This window comes from Neofelis nebulosa, chromosome 4, assembly GCF_028018385.1.
Source record: "Neofelis nebulosa isolate mNeoNeb1 chromosome 4, mNeoNeb1.pri, whole genome shotgun sequence".
Classification (NCBI taxonomy): domain Eukaryota; kingdom Metazoa; phylum Chordata; class Mammalia; order Carnivora; family Felidae; genus Neofelis; species Neofelis nebulosa.
Genome location: NC_080785.1, coordinates 170,007,606 through 170,023,599, shown reverse-complemented (window position 1 = coordinate 170,023,599; position 15,994 = coordinate 170,007,606). Strand labels below are relative to the sequence as shown.

Genomic DNA, 15,994 nt, shown 5'->3' with positions numbered 1-15,994 from the left:
TGTGTCTCACGCTGGGACGCTCTTGTGCAGGGTCCGGATGAGCCCCCATAGAGCGGGCGTGGCCTCTGGGTCTGCTGGTGGACCCGGGGGGGGGGGGGGGGGGGGGGGGGGGAAGGGGGGGGACGTTTGTCTGGGTTTGGAGCCCCCTCTGGACGTGTTTGTGTCTATTATTGTCTGCATACATGTGGGACTGTGTGGGAGTGTATATTGAGTGCAAGTTTGAACATGCGTGTGAGGAAGGCACCTGGGTTCCCCTGAGGGGTGTGTGTGTGTGTGTGTGTGTGTATTAGAGGTCCTGGTGTGTGTCCACTTAGTCAGTTAAAGGGGTGTGTGTTCAAGATTGGCATCCCTGGACTGGGAGAAAGGGACAGAGCAGAGGTCATGCATGTCAGGACCCTTCTGGGTCAAGCCTGAGGTGCAGCCCTGGGGCCCCCTCCTTGGGGAGACATGGTGGCAGTCTGTCCCTCCCAGGCTCCTGGGTTAGGGTCTTTCTGGGTCAAGGATTTATAAGGCCTGGGCTTTCACACAGGAGGCTCAGTCACATGACAGGACTAGCAAAGAATGGCAGGAACAGAGCCCAATGGCCAGGATTCGGATCCTGGCATTAGGGGGACACGAGGGCTCATAGTGTGTCCTCAGGCAAGTGTCCAATCTCTCCAAAGCCCCATTTCCTCTCAGTGAACATCAACTGCCGCCCGATTGCTGTGAAGCTTAGATGATCTTTATCAATATCTCAAACACGGTAGGCACCTACTGATGATGGATATTAGAATATATTAAACTCCTATACATCTTTCAAAACCCACCTTCAATGTCCTCTTTTCCAAGAAGCCTCCCTGACTTCCCCCATTCAAAGCCCTGGGTCTGCCTCTGGCCTTACCCAGCCCTGGATCCCTCCTGTGGTTCCATCCAGGCCCTGGGGGCTTTAGAATTGGGGGTCTGGATCTCAAGGGCACAGTTAAGTCTCTTTGCTTTGACATGGACAGGGGTTAAATGAGCTCACATGTGTGATTCTGACAGCTCTGGTGCCACAGAGATTTATTGGCAAGCAGCTAGAGAGAGAGGGATCAGGCTGCTTCCAGCCTGATTTGGGGGCTGGGACCAGGGGCAGGCAGCTGGCTGTGTATCCACGAGAAGCAGAGAAGAGCCCAAGTTTAGCAGAAACGTGAACTGTGCCAGGGACCCAGGCCCTAGCAGGGTGGACACTGAGCTCCAGAACACAGAAAGCTCTGCCGGCCGCTGGGCAGGGCTGCAGTTGTCTCTTTCTCTGCGTGGCCTGACTTAACCTGCTGTGACCGGGAGGAAGAAACTGGGGCACTGGAAGGAAGCTCGCCCTGCACGGAGCCACGGGGTCACAGCCCCCAGGGACCAAAGGAAGCAGGGGACCTAGAAGGACCTCAGAGTTCAAAAAAAGGAAGGCAAGATGTGTCTTCTCCACAGCCAGGCCCAGGAGGGGCCTGCCCACACCCCGTGTGACAACACAGGTAAACTGGGTTGGTCCCGGGGCAGCTGGGAACCCTAACCCCAAAGGTGTCAGGGCATGGTGTCCACAACCATGGTGGGAGTGCGTTTGGAGTGACGGATGCCCATGGTGAACGCTGGCGCCCGGGCTTTGGTCATGGTGACCTGCTCAGGGCTGTGGGTGCCAGGGCCAGGAGTCTCCTCTGGGGGCCGGGGGGCACGGGGCCGGCCCAGCATGGTGAAGGCGGGCTGGCGCTGACGGTAGGTGTTGGGGTCGGGGCTCTCGTACTGGCCCGGGCCTGGGATCTCAGCAGGGTCCTGAGGGGGACGGGCGGGGGGCGTGCGGCCCACCACTGTGTAGCTGGGGCTGCTGGGCTTAATGAATATCTGGGAACCCCAGAGGGAGGGCAGGGTATAGGTGTTAGGAGCAGGGGTGGAGGTGTCCTGGAGCTGTGGGCGCAGGCGGGAGCCCAGGGTGAAAGCTGGGGGTGTCCGCTGGCGCACAGGGGCCACCTTCTCTGGGCTGTAGGCCCCTGGGCCTGGTGTCACCTCCAGACCTGTGAGAATGGGGCAGGAGGGTTGATAGGAGTCCTCACCTGCTCAAAGACCTTGCATGGCCTCCCACTGCCCCTACACATCCTGGAGCTCACAGCACTTGTCAGGCAGCCCCAAAGTGTCTCTGCTGCTTCCCAGACCTCCCCACCCCCCCACACACACACACACTACCTGTTGTCTTTCAAGCCTCCAGGCCTTTGCCCATGCTCAACCCTCTGCCCCGCATACCTTCCGTTTTCCCATTCCCACCCCCCAGGGGCTGCTCCTCACCCTTCCAGACAGCCCCACAGCCCCCTCCTTCCTGCAGCCTTCCCCACTCCCTCCTCCTAGGCAGACCCTCACAGCCCTTCCAAGGGCCCTCCAGGATCTTCCCCTCCAGACATGGGCACAGTGAGGTGGGATGGTTTCCATGTAGGCCTAACTCCATCACCAGACTGGGGTCTCATAAAAAGCAAGGGCATGTCAAATCTACTTCAACTCCTCAGCTTAATACATGTTTGGATGAGTGAGTAGAAGGATGGGAGGTGAGTGATTGAATGGGGAGTGAATGAGTAGCTGAATGGATCCATGGATATATAGATAGAGGGATTAAGAGCTGACTTGTGGGCGGGTAGATGGATGGATGATTGGGTGGATGATAAATGGGTTGATGGATTGTGAATGGAAAGATCATGGTGGATGGATCAGTAGATGGATGGATGGAAGGATGGACAGATGGGTGGGTGGATGGTTGGATGGAAGGAAGGGTGGGTGGCTGGTGGGTGGATGGATGGATGGATGGATGGACTGATGGTTGGATGGATGGATGGACAGACGGACAGAAGGATGGATGGATGGATGGATGGAAGGAAAGGTGGCTGTCTGGTGGGTGAGTGGATGGATGGACGGATGGATGGAAGGAAGGGTGGGTGGCTGGTGGGTGGATGGATGGATGGATGGATGGAAGGAAGGGTGGGTGGGTGGATGGAAGGATAGTTGGATGGATGGATGGACAGACGGACAGATGGATGGAAGGAAGGGTGGCTGTCTGGTGGGTGAATGGATGGATGGAAGGATGGTTGGATGGATGGAAGGAAGGGTGGGTGGATGGATGTATGGAAGGAAGGGTAGGTGGGTGGGTGGATGGGTGGATGGATGGATGGATGGGTGGATGGACGGACGGATGGAAGGATGGATGGATGGATGGATGGATGGACGGATGGATGGAAGGAAGGGTGGGTGGCTCGTGGGTGGATGGATGGATGGATGGATGGAAGGAAGGGTGGGTGGGTGGATGGAAGGATAGTTGGATGGATGGATGGACAGACAGACAGATGGATGGAAGGAAGGGTGGCTGTCTGGTGGGTGAATGGATGGATGGAAGGATGGTTGGATGGATGGAAGGAAGGGTGGGTGGATGGATGTATGGAAGGAAGGGTAGGTGGGTGGGTGGGTGGATGGATGGATGGATGGTTGGATGGATGGGTGGATGGACGGATGGAAGGATGGATGGATGGATGGATGGATGGATGGATGGATGGACGGATGGATGGAAGGAAGGGTGGGTGGCTGGGGGGTGAATGGATGGATGGACAGACGGAAGGATAATTGGATGGATGGATGGATGGATGGATGGATGGATGGATGGATGGATAGGTGGGTGGGTGGATGGATGGACAGTTGGATGGATCAGTGGATCAACAAATGGACTGGATGATGAGCAGTGGGTTCATGGATAGGTTGGTGAGTAGATAGATGGGTGAGTGGATGGATAGATGAACTGATTGATCAGGGAGTAGATGAGCAAATGGGTGATAGGTCAAAAGAGGAAAGGGTGGATGGGAGACTGGAATCAGGTTATTAAATTCGGCACTTAAGGTGGAAGTGAGTTTTTTGGAGTCTGTGGAGGGAATTGCCACATTTGCCACAGTCCCCACTGTGCCCTGTCATCCCCTGATGTCACGGATGAGCCCCAGATGCCCTCTTGGCACCATATGTACACAGGGTCACTGTCACCCTGGCCCACTTCCTCATTCAGGTTCTCTCAGGGCCCCCAGCCCCTCCTCGGAGTCCCTTGATTTGTCATTCCAAAGACACTGAAATTCTAAGAACCTGATGATGGGAGGAGAAGGAGAGGACAGAGGTGGGAGCCTGAACGGGTGGGGTCCTTGTGGGGAAGCATTGATCAGATACTCACCCCGAGACTTGCCCCGGCCCTGCATGGAGTAAGCAGGGGTGCAGCTTCGGCCAAACCGGGTGACTTTTGGGTCCAAGAAGTAGACTGGCCCAGGGCTCACGTCCTGTGGAGACGCTGGGGAGAGGAGCCCCCGGTCCTAATGGCACCTCTGATGGCCCCACCGACCCCGCTCAGTGCCCCTGGTCGGCCCCACCCCCAGCCCCATCTTGGAGAGCAGGGACCTTAGACCACTGACCTGGGGGCCCCGGGTACCTGCTTTGACTTTGTCTGACAAGCACATCAGTGCCCTTGTGATCACAGCTGTGCCCCCCTCGACCTCTCTTCTGCCGCAGACTAGGAAACCAGCTGGTGGGTGGGTCAGGACTGTGCCACAGTAAGAGTAACTAGGCTCTGAGGAGGGCCCTTTGCATGCTTGGGCTTGTCATGGGGCATGCCTAAGGGGGCCTTGAGTCGGACCTCGAGGGTCTCAGCAGGGCCTCCGTGAGCTTTGTCTGTGGGCAGGCCATCTCCCTGTCTCTGCCTCTGTTTCCCCACTGGCAGGGTGAGTGAGGAGATTGAAAGCTGAGAGGGTCCATGGAGGGCAGCCTGGCACAGGGCACTTCCCTGCTGGGGCCAGTCACTGGGGCCAGTGCTGTCACTGCCGCTTCCAAGCCATTCGGGCATAAATGCACGCGCATCGGTGTGTGGCGTGTGGGGCACACACTCACTGGCTAGTGGCTCTGTGTGCATGCGGCACACACACGCAGGGAGCACCTTTGGTGACAAAGGAAGGGCGTCCCTCCCCTCATCAAGGCCTCTGCCTGGGCTGTCCTTCCTGGGCCTCTTGTCTCCTGGGGCTCCATGGAACTCCTCCTCCTGCAAGCCCAGACCATAGGCCTCCTCCTCCAAGAAGTCTTCCCTGGCATCAGCAAAGTCTACGCTGGCCACCACTCACCCTCAACTCCCCAATCTGTCCCTCTGCCCCAGAGTGTGTCCTGTGACAAGGACAGAGCCTGGGAACCCAGGTCGCCCTGGGCCACCGGCAAAGTTCTTAACCCTTCCCGGTGATAGATGTGATGCTCATTCCCTCCTTTGCCTTCCTGGGGACCCCCTGGAGTTGCCTGAGTTGGGTTTCAGTTTGGTTTGGGGTTTTTGCTGATTCTGAAGATGTCAGCCGCCCCCTCCCCACGTGCCTTCGTCCAGGTGAATCAAAGTCCTCCTTCAGGGCCCTCCCCACCCAGGTGCACTTGGGACCTCAGAGCAGCTCTAGAAAATGGGGTGATGGAATTTGTGGGCATTCATATGAAGGGCACAGTCTTGCTAGAACGTGACGGTGACACGGCTAATAGGCGTGGACAGCGTGCTGGGGCCAGGGCCTCCCACGTTAACAGCATCGATGCCCGTGACGTTCACTCACATCCTGACGCCGTCATTCCAGCGGGGAGAAGGGTGCACCACGCGGAGGCGAGGACCCCGCTGACGGGGCCAGCCCCACAGCCCGCTGCCTGCCCAACAGCAGGAATTGTCACCCTGTCCTCTCCACAGCTGCCTGTGAGGGGCCTCGTCTTGCCGACAGAGAAACCCCTCCGCACCCACTTCTACTGAGCCCGTGCGAGCTACTTGTAAGGGATGTTTGTTTAACCCCGAGGACAGCTCTGTGAGGAGCGTGGCACCACTCCTCACAGAGAAGGAGACGAGGGCACGGAGCGGTTGGGACACTGGTCCAAAGCCCAGGGGTCTGCAGCGGCCCAAAGACACACTCGGGCCCTAAGCACCACACCCTGCTGTCTTCTGCCTACGAGGACGCAGCTTCTCCAGGCTCCCCCAGCGAGCTGCCTGCCTCCCTCGGGGGGGGGGCCTGAGGGGACACAGCGGGCTTGGGAGGCCCCCCGCCCCCCCCACCCCCCCCGCTCCCCCCCCCCCCCCCCGCTGGCCTTACCTGGGCTGGGCCTCCGGAAGAGTGAGTAGGCGGGACCCGACCGCCCTGGTGCAGTCGTGGTTGAGGTAGCCCACGGTGGACGGCAGGACGTACAGGCCCGGTCCCGAGCCTGCGACCAAAGCCCTCAGGTGAGGGCCTGGGGCCAGACACCCTGAGACTTGGGGGAGAACCCGGGGCCCAGCCCCTGAGCCCCCGCCTGGGCTCCCAACCACCCTCCGTGGCACGTGGAGGTGGGGGGGCTGCCCCCACTGGAGGGGGAAAAGTGAGGGAGGGGCATTGTGAGTCACATCTGAGTCAAAGGTAGGAGGGGCTGCAGGCCCAGACAGAGATACGCTGTCACGTGGGGAAACTGAGGCCCAGACACGGGGATACGCTGTCACGTAGGGGAAACTGAGGCCAGACACGGAGATACGCTGTCACGTGGGGAAACTGAGGCCCAGACAGAGATACACTGTCACGTAGGGGAAACTGAGGCCCAGACACAGAGATACGCTGTCACGTAGGGGAAACTGAGGTCCAGACACACAGATACGCTGTCACGTAGGGGAAACTGAGGCCCAGACACGGAGATACGCTGTCACGTAGGGGAAACTGAGGCCCAGACACAGGGATACGCTGTCATCTTGGGGAAACTGAGGCCCAGACACAGAGATACACTGTCACGTGGGGAAACTGAGGCCCAGACACGGAGATACACTGTCACGTTGGGGAAACTGAGGCCCAGACAGAGATACACTGTCACGTAGGGGAAACTGAGGCCAGACACGGGGATACGCTGTCACGTAGGGGAAACTGAGGACAGACACGGAGATACGCTGTCACGTAGGGGAAACTGAGGCCCAGACACACAGATATGCTGTCATGTAGGGGAAACTGAGGTCCAGACACACAGATACGCTGTCACGTAGGGGAAACTGAGGCCCAGACACGGAGATACGCTGTCACGTAGGGGAAACTGAGGTCCAGACACACAGATACGCTGTCACGTAGGGGAAACTGAGGTCCAGACACACAGATACGCTGTCACGTGGGGAAACTGAGGCCCAGACAGAGATACACTGTCACGTAGGGGAAACTGAGGCCCAGACAGAGATACACTGTCACGTAGGGGAAACTGAGGCCAGACACGGAGATACGCTGTCACGTAGGGGAAACTGAGGTCCAGACACACAGATACGCTGTCACGTAGGGGAAACTGAGGCCCAGACACGGGGATACGCTGTCACGTAGGGGAAACTGAGGTCCAGACACACAGATACGCTGTCACGTGGGGAAACTGAGGCCCAGACAGAGATACACTGTCACGTGGGGAAACTGAGGCCCAGACAGAGATACACTGTCACGTAGGGAAACTGAGGCCAGACACGGAGATACGCTGTCACGTAGGGGAAACTGAGGCCCAGACACGGAGATACGCTGTCACGTAGGGGAAACTGAGGCCCAGACACGGGGATACGCTGTCACGTAGGGGAAACTGAGGCCCAGACAGAGATACACTGTCACGTAGGGGAAACTGAGGCCAGACACGGAGATACGCTGTCACGTAGGGGAAACTGAGGCCCAGACACACAGATATGCTGTCACGTAGGGGAAACTGAGGCTCAGACACGGAGATACGCTGTCATCTTGGGGAAACTGAGGCCCAGACACGGAGATACACTGTCACATTGGGGAAACTGAGGCCCAGACACAGAGATACACTGTCACGTGGGGAAACTGAGGCCCAGACACGGAGATACACTGTCACATTGGGGAAACTGAGGCCCAGACAGAGATACACTGTCACGTAGGGGAAACTGAGGCCAGACACGGAGATACGCTGTCACGTAGGGGAAACTGAGGTCCAGACACACAGATACGCTGTCACGTAGGGGAAACTGAGGCCCAGACACACAGATACGCTGTCACGTGGGGAAACTGAGGCCCAGACAGAGATACACTGTCACGTGGGGAAACTGAGGCCCAGACAGAGATACACTGTCACGTAGGGGAAACTGAGGCCAGACACGGAGATACGCTGTCACGTAGGGGAAACTGAGGCCCAGACACGGAGATACGCTGTCACGTGGGGAAACTGAGCCCAGACACGGAGATACGCTGTCACGTAGGGGAAACTGAGGCCCAGACACGGGGATACGCTGTCACGTAGGGGAAACTGAGGCCCAGACACAGAGATACACTGTCACGTTGGGGAAACTGAGGCCCAGACACAGAGATACACTGTCATCTTGGGGAAACTGAGGCCCAGACAGAGATACACTGTCACGTTGGGGAAACTGAGGCCCAGACACGGAGATACGCTGTCACGTGGGGAAACTGAGGCCCAGACACAGATATACGCTGTCATGTTGGGGAAACTGAGGCCCAGACAGAGATACACTGTCACGTGGGGAAACTGAGGCCCAGACATGGAGGTACACTGTCACGTAGGGGAAACTGAGGCCCAGACACGGAGATACGCTGTCACGCAGGGGAAACTGAGGCCCAGACACAGAGATACGCTGTCACGCAGGGGAAACTGAGGCCCAGACACGGAGATACGCTGTCACGTTGGGGAAACTGAGGCCCAGACAGAGATACACTGTCATGTGGTGAAACTGAGGCCCAGACACAGGGATACACTGTCACGTAGGGGAAACTGGGGCCCAGACACGGAGATACACTGTCACGTTGGGGAAACTGAGGCCCCAACAGAGACACCCCACCACAACTGCAGTGCTTGGTGTCCTCAGCAAGAATGTCAGGGGCACGGAGCTTAACTCCTGCTGTCTTGCTACACACAGACAAATGAGGCAGGGGCCTCGACCCTCACTGAGAATGTACAGCGTCAGAACCAGGATGCCCGTGGCCCCTGCAGAGTGTCCAGGCCTCAAGCCTCCACACCTGCCCGTTCTCTCCTTGCCGCTCTACGTTGTCGAAGGCGCTTATCACTAATGTGCTATAAATTCTGCTGATTGGTTTTGCCTTGTGTGTGTCTCCCCCACAGACCTTTGCTGCTCTGTCACTGCTGAAGCATCAGCACCTGCAAGGTTGCCTGGCCCATAAAATGCTCAGTCCTTGCTGGGTGGAGGGCTGCACAAGAGCCAACAGAATGCTATGTTCACACCCATTCTGCTGGAGGAAAACTGAGGTTTGGGGAGGAGCAGGGACTCATCAGAGCCTCCCCACTCCAGGTGGCTCCCAGAATATTCTAGAAGCCCCAGCACAGCTGGGGAGAAGAGAGGACGAGATCCCACCACCATGGCCTCCCTCCCCCACAGTTGGTGCGTACCGTTCTCCGAGGTGGCCGTCCCACAGGACTTCCTCAAGCCGGTCTGAACACTCTGGCACTCAGTGGTCAGCCGTGGAGCAGGGTTGCAGCTAAGGGTCCCCATGGTGAGCAGGGGAGGTGGCTGCACGAGGCACAGGGGCCGGGCAGCTCCTGCGCCTGGTGTTTTCTCCTCCGCTGCAGCGGCTCCGGGCCGCAGGTCCGGTACTGTCCTCAGTCCTTGCAGCTTGTGCTGGTGTCGGCAGAGCCCCAGACTCACCACACCCCCCTGGGGACGGCACAGACAGTCCCTTGTCCCGCAGCACAGAGTCTTGGGGCCCCGGCCCTAGCAGGCTGGTCGGCGGACGTTGGCCTGGAAGTGAGGCCAGGATCAAGTGTCGGCCCGGTGGCTGGATGGTCCAGGGAAGAATCCGGTGTCAGCAGAGCAGGTCCCCGGGGAGCCGCCAAGCTGGGCAGCCGGGGCCAGAGAAGGCTCCAGGGAGCCAGAGCCACAAACACAACACCTACAGCCATGTAGCAGAAGGGACTGGTGAGGTCATGGGCGGTGTGGCCCCATTTCTACAGCTGGGGAAACTGAGACGCAGCCCAAAGTCGTACACTGAGTTTTCCACTCTGGGGGTTGCAACTTTAGGCCAAGAAGCCTGCCTGCATTCTTCCTTCCTTCTTGCCTTCATCCAATAAGCACCTATTGAGCACCTACTGCATACAGGTTCTGTTTGGGTTGGTGGGGACACAACAGGAATACACAGACAAGAAGGTAGTGTTCTCAGGAGAGGACAAAGGAAACAGACAATAACCTAATAAATAAGCACATAGTATATAAGAAGGCGTCAAATGTGCTAGAAAACAGGGGCGTCTGGGCGCTCAGTCGGTTGAGTGTCAGACTTCGACTCAGGTCATGATCTCGCGATTTGTGGATTCGAGCCCCGTGTCGGGATCTGCGCTGACAGCTCAGAGCCTGGAGCCTGCCTCTGACTGTGTCTCCCTCTCTCTTTGCCCCTCCCCCACTCACGCTCCGTCTCTCTCTCTCTCAAAAATAAAATTAAAAATATTAAAAATTAGAGTGCTCGCCTCGGCAGCACATATACTAAAATTGGAACGATACAGAGAAGATTAGCATGGCCCCTGCGCAAGGATGACACGCAAATTCATGAAGCGTTCCATATTAAAAAAAAAAAAAAAAAATTAGAAAAAAATGTGCTAGAAAACAGACAAGGCTGGGAGCCCAGGATGGCAGTCCGGGTACAGGCCAAGCGCTGGGGCAGGAGGACGGGTCACTGAATTGAGAAGGCAAAAGAAAAGCATCTCATGATAAAGGAATGGCTGTGCAAAGACCCTGGGGCAGAAGCAAAGATGGCAGGGAGGTGATGGCGGTCCTCCAAGACAGCCCACTGCCTCCCAGAAGCCAACAGAGATTTTCTCCCACTAAAGGCTACCACTGTGTCAGGCTCTAAGAAGAGGCTGAGGGAAACTTGGCAGAGCAGAATTCAAATTCCTGTCTCTTCCATGTGTGTTGCTGTGCGGTCAGGCCATTTCAGACCAGATTTTAACAGCTTTATGAAATTATAATTTACATACAGTACAATTCATTGCTAATGTAATTTTAATACATTCTATAATTTTTAACTTATTTTTCAGTTTATTTATTTATTTATTTTGAGAGAGACAGAGACAGCACAAGTGGGGGAGAGAGGGAGAGAGAGAGAGAGAGAGAGAGAGAGAGAGAGAGAGAGAAAACCCCAAGCAGGCTCCACGCTGCCAGTGCAGAGCCCGATGCAGGGCTCAAATCCACGAAGCCACGAGATCATGACCTGAGCCAAAAACCAAAGGTCAGACACTTACCTGACTGAGTCATCCAGGCATCCCCTAATTTTTTAACTTTTTAAGCAAAATGTTCCCAAAATGAGTCTGAAATGCTTATATTAGAAAAGAAGGGGGAAAAAAGAAGAAAGATCTTAAAATCAATGACCTCAGGTTCCACTTAAGAAGCTAGAAAAAGAATAGTGGATGGCTCACTCGGTTGAGCGTCTAACTTCAGCTCAGGTCACGATCTCATGGTTCGTGGGTTCGAGCCCCGCATCGGGCTCTGTGCTGACAGTTCGGAGCCTGCTTCGGATTCTATGTCCCTCTCTCTCCCTGCCCCTCCCCCATTCTCACTCTGTGTCTCTCCCTCTCTCTCATAAATAAATAAACATTAAAATAAAAAACTAGAAAAAGAATAGTGGAGGGAAGGCAATCAAAGATGCAACAGCAGAAATGCAGGAAATAGAAAACCATAGAAAGAACCAACAAAGCCCCTCTCCCCAAAGCTGGCTCTTTTAGAAAGACCAGCAAATTTGATAAAGCTCAAGCTAGAATGACCAAAAACAATGAGGAAAAACACATTACCGTCATCAAGAAAGGAAGAGAGGGCCGCCTGGGTGGCTCAGTCTGTTAAGCGCCCGACTCAGTTTCGGCTCAGGTCATGACCTCACAATTGCACTCTGCTTCTGGCCCCTGAAAGTCAGCAGAGCTTGCTTGGGATTCTGTCTCTCCCTCCCTCTCTGCCCCTCCCCCACCCACGCACACGTGCTCTCTCTCAAAATAAATAAACTATTTTAAAAAATGGAAGAGAGACATTACTACAGACCCCACACATTAAAGGGATAGCATGGTCTGTGTGAAGCCACCAGAAAATTCCCATGGGCTCAGGCACTTCATGTGCCTCGTGTTGTTTAATTATCTCAGCATCTCACTGACGGAAATGCGGCTGCTAAAACCTCACCTGTGGTTACAGGTGGGGAAACTGAGGCTCAGAGTTCAGGTCCCTGAGTAACATCAGCAGAGCCAGGAGTTGAATCCAGGGCTCTCTGACTCAGATTTTAGCTCAAGGGTCCAGGTCTTCTCCCAGACTGCAACCCCAGCTCAGCCTTCTGGGAGTGCTGGGGGTCCACTGCCAGCCCTCCCTGGTACTCGAGGCCCCACGAGGCCCAGTCTTGCCCCCTCTGCCCTCGCCCCCTCTCCTCTGGCCACAGTAGCAACCTCCCAGTCCTTAAAGCCACTCAAGCCAGTTCGCACCTCAGGGTGCTTACCTGGGCTCCCTTCACCTGGGGAGACTCGGCCAACAAATCAGCCCATAGCCAGCCCCGTCCTCAGTAACCTGTGGGCCCCCAAAGTAGACAAGCCATCGCTTCCTTCCAGAAGCAGCACAAACTCCAGAGCTGTGAACAGAACTGGGCACTGAGGATGGAGATGGGAGATAGACACCCCCACCTCCTTCTCTCCCTCCTGGCAGAGTCTCTGATTGACCCAAGCTGGCCAGAAGTGCAGGATACGGCTGCTGGGGTCAGCCTCAAGGACCCCAGGCCAGGCAGAGAAAGAACCAGCGTGCCGGCCGGAGGACAGTCCTTCATCCAGGTTCTAGCTGGGACTCAGCCCCAGCTGCCTTAGTTTCCCCACTGTGACACAGGAAGGAGCCAAGAGCTAGTGTGGGGTGGGGAACAGATTGGAATGATTGCCTGAGCCTGAAAGGGAGGTTTTGGGGGCCTCAAGGTCCAGCAACATCACCAGACTGAGCTTAGGCACCCCAGCCGGCCTCAACCCGTGACCACCCGGCTCCTCCAGCTCTCACTTTCAGCTCAGAACCCGCACAACTGCCAGGTAATAGCATGTGAATGGGAAGCTAATTAATTCTAAGCCCATGCACATGAGCCATGTTTTTAATCCAATGTATTCACTGGCAGAAAAGAGCAGATCAGCAAACTGAAACAAGGAAGCCCGGACTGGGATGGGGCACAAGGCTCTGCCCTGGCAATACGGCGCCGCGTGGGGGCCGCGGCTGAGGCCGCGGGCCTCAGTGCCTCGGAGGAGGCTGCAGGGTCTGAGCGCATAAGGGTTAACCCGACCTTTACCCATCTGTGTGCCCACCGCGTGCAGGCGCTGTTCAGGTGCTGGGAAAAGAGGTGGGCACAAAACACACAAACTCCCTTCCTCACCCTTTTGTTGAAAGAAGCAAACAAGCGAGTTACACTGCTTTAGAAGGCAAAGCAGTGCGTGGAGCAAAACCAAGGCTGGGGCGCCCCGGGGGGCTCCGCCGGTTAGGCGGCCCACTTGGGCTCAGGTCGTGATCTCACGGTCCGTGGGTTCGAGCCCCGCGTCCGGCTCTGTGCTGACAGCTCAGAGCCTGGAGCTGCTTCGGATCCTGCGTCTCCCTCTCTCTCTGCCCTTCCCCCACTCAAGCTCTGTCTTTGTCTCTCTCCAAAATAAATAAACATGGAAAGAAAAAGAAAGAAAGAAAGAAAGAAAGAAAGAAAGAAAGAAAGAAAGAAAGAAAGAAAGAAAGAAAGGGAAAGGAAGGAAGGAAGGAAGGAAGGAAGGAAGGAAGGAAGGAAGGAAGAAAGAAAGAAAGAAAGAAAGAAAGAAAGAAAGAAAGAAAGAAAGAAAGGGAAAGGAAGGAAGGAAGGAAGGAAGGAAGGAAGGAAGGAAGGAAGGAAGAAAGAAAGAAAGAAAGAAAGAAAGAAAGAAAGAAAGAAAGAAAGAAAGAAGAAAGAAAGAAAGAAAGAAAGAAAGAAAGAAAGAAAGAAAGAAAGAAAGAAAGAAAGAAAGAAAGAAAGAAAGAAAGAAAGAAAAAGAAAGACAGACAGGAAGAAAGAAAAAGAAAACCAAGGGTAAGGAGAGGTTGGAGGTGTGGAGAGTTTCCAGTCTGACATGAAGTGGTCACTGAGAAGGTGACATTCACGCAGAGACTTGAAGGAGGTTGGGGGTGGAGGGGGCGGTCTGGGGAGAAGACACAGCAGGCAGAGGCACCGCGGGTACAAAGGGCCTGAGCCTCAGGTGCACCGGGCGTCCGGCAGGAGCAGCGAGGAGGCCCGTGTTGGGTGGAACAGAACGAGCGATGGGGAGAGAGGGAGCGGGCCGTGCAGGGTCCCGGGGGAGGCACCGCGGAGCCCCGGAGGGCCGCGGGCAGAGCTGGCACCTGCTCGAGCCGGTGCTCGCCGGCGCCCTCTGGCGGCCGCGGGGAAACAGACCGTGAGCGGGGCTCAGGGGAAGGGGTTGGTCCCAGACGGGTGTGGGGAGGTGGGGGGCTTGGTGGGCGGTGGTGGAGGAGGAGGTAAGAAGCAGGTGGGTCCTGGATCTATTTTAAAACTACAAGCAACAGGGTTTGTGGCACATTTGAGGTAGGGGTGAGGGGACCGGAGGTGTTGGGGAAGCTCCCTGTTACTAGGAGGGAACACGCAGGGGAGGGGCAGGTTAGGAGAAGGTCTAGAGCTCAGTTTGGGAACTGTGAGGTGTGGACTCTCCGGTGGACAGCCAGCTACGCGGGTCCAGGCTGTTGGCTCTCTGGGCCACATAACAAATCCCCCCCCCCCCCAACACGGTGGCTCAAAAAACACCCACATTTCTTACCTCACAGCTTCTGAAGACAGTCCATAGACAGAGTTGGGTCCTCTGCTCGGGCTGCAGTGCTGCTGTTGGCCAGGGCTGAGGGCTCATCCGGAGGCTCCACTGGGGAGGGGCCCACGTCCCAGCTCCCCGGGGTTGCTGCAGGATCTGTGGCTGTGGGACTGGGGGGCCCACCTCCAGCTGGCTTCTGGCCAGGTGGCCTCCAAGCATGGCTGCTTAGTTTCTCAAAGCCCCAAAGGAAAAAGTCTGCGCAACATGCAGGATGGAGCTTATGTTGTTTATAACAGTAACGGGAGCAGGTGTCCCACCCAGGGCCCTGGTTCTTCTTCCCTCTCTCAGCCCATCTCTTCCTGAATCCATTAGATCCTTCTTCAATCACGCATCACTGCCCCCAAATCCACTCGCATCCCTTCTTCCCCTGCAACCCGTCTTCTGCACAAGAACAAAATGGTCTTTTGAAGTCAAAAAGTCACCCCGTACCTGTGTCCTGCTCACAAAACATTCCCCAGGCTCCCACTGTGCCGTCAACAAATCCAAACTTCTAACCTTGCCTTTGTTTGGCTGTGAGGGCACAGGCTGCATTTATTGGGCACCTACTACATACCAGCCTCTGTGCAGGTGCAACAACACAGCCCACAAGAAACAGAATGCAAACCACATGTGCAATTTTGAATTTTCTAGCAGCCATGTCAGAAAAAGAAACAAGATCATTTTAATGATACATTTTATTTAACTCAGCATAACCAAAATGTCATTCCAGCATACAAAAGTTGTGCTTGAGACATTTTACATTCTTCTTTCCTGCTAAGGCTTCAGAACCTAGTGTGTCTTGTGCCCACAGCACATCTCAGCTTGGGGTTCAGATGCTTAGCCACGGTCCAGATGCTCGGTGACCACACGTGGCCACTGTGTGGTCAGCACAGATTTAGAGTGCTTTAGAACCAAACCCTTAGTCCTGTGGCAGTCGGTCCCCCAGGGGACACTGCAGAATGTCTAGAGACACCTTCTGTTGCAAAGACTGGGCGGGAAGGGTGCTCCTGACACTTGAGGGTGTGGGAGCCAGGGATGCTGCAGGGGAGACTGATGCAGAGGGCTGCAACCAGCATCTGTCCCCACAGATCAGGCCCGCCCACACAGCCAGCACTGACATCCCTGGACAGGATGCTTCCCGCCCTCCAGAAGCCCCACCATGCCCCCTTGCACTCCTCTCCTCCCCTCTACCCTGTAACCACCA

General features: G+C 55.9%; 1 protein-coding gene and 1 non-coding gene across 2 annotated transcripts; one reads left to right on the top strand and one right to left on the bottom strand.

Moving 5' to 3' along the window:
- Positions 1-1,008: 1,008 nt before the first annotated feature.
- CIMAP1D (CIMAP1 family member D) lies at positions 1,009-9,940 on the bottom strand. The gene is given in 5 exon segments (XM_058728662.1): positions 1,009-2,018; positions 4,193-4,306; positions 6,111-6,147; positions 6,149-6,219; positions 9,382-9,940. Coding segments are annotated over 5 exon segments (810 nt in total). The 5' UTR covers positions 9,485-9,940; the 3' UTR covers positions 1,009-1,533.
- A 501-nt stretch (positions 9,941-10,441) lies between these two features.
- On the top strand, positions 10,442-10,548 carry LOC131511166 (U6 spliceosomal RNA). The gene has a single exon (XR_009261371.1). It is a non-coding gene; the product is annotated as a U6 spliceosomal RNA (small nuclear RNA).
- The last annotated feature ends 5,446 nt before the right edge of the window (positions 10,549-15,994 follow it).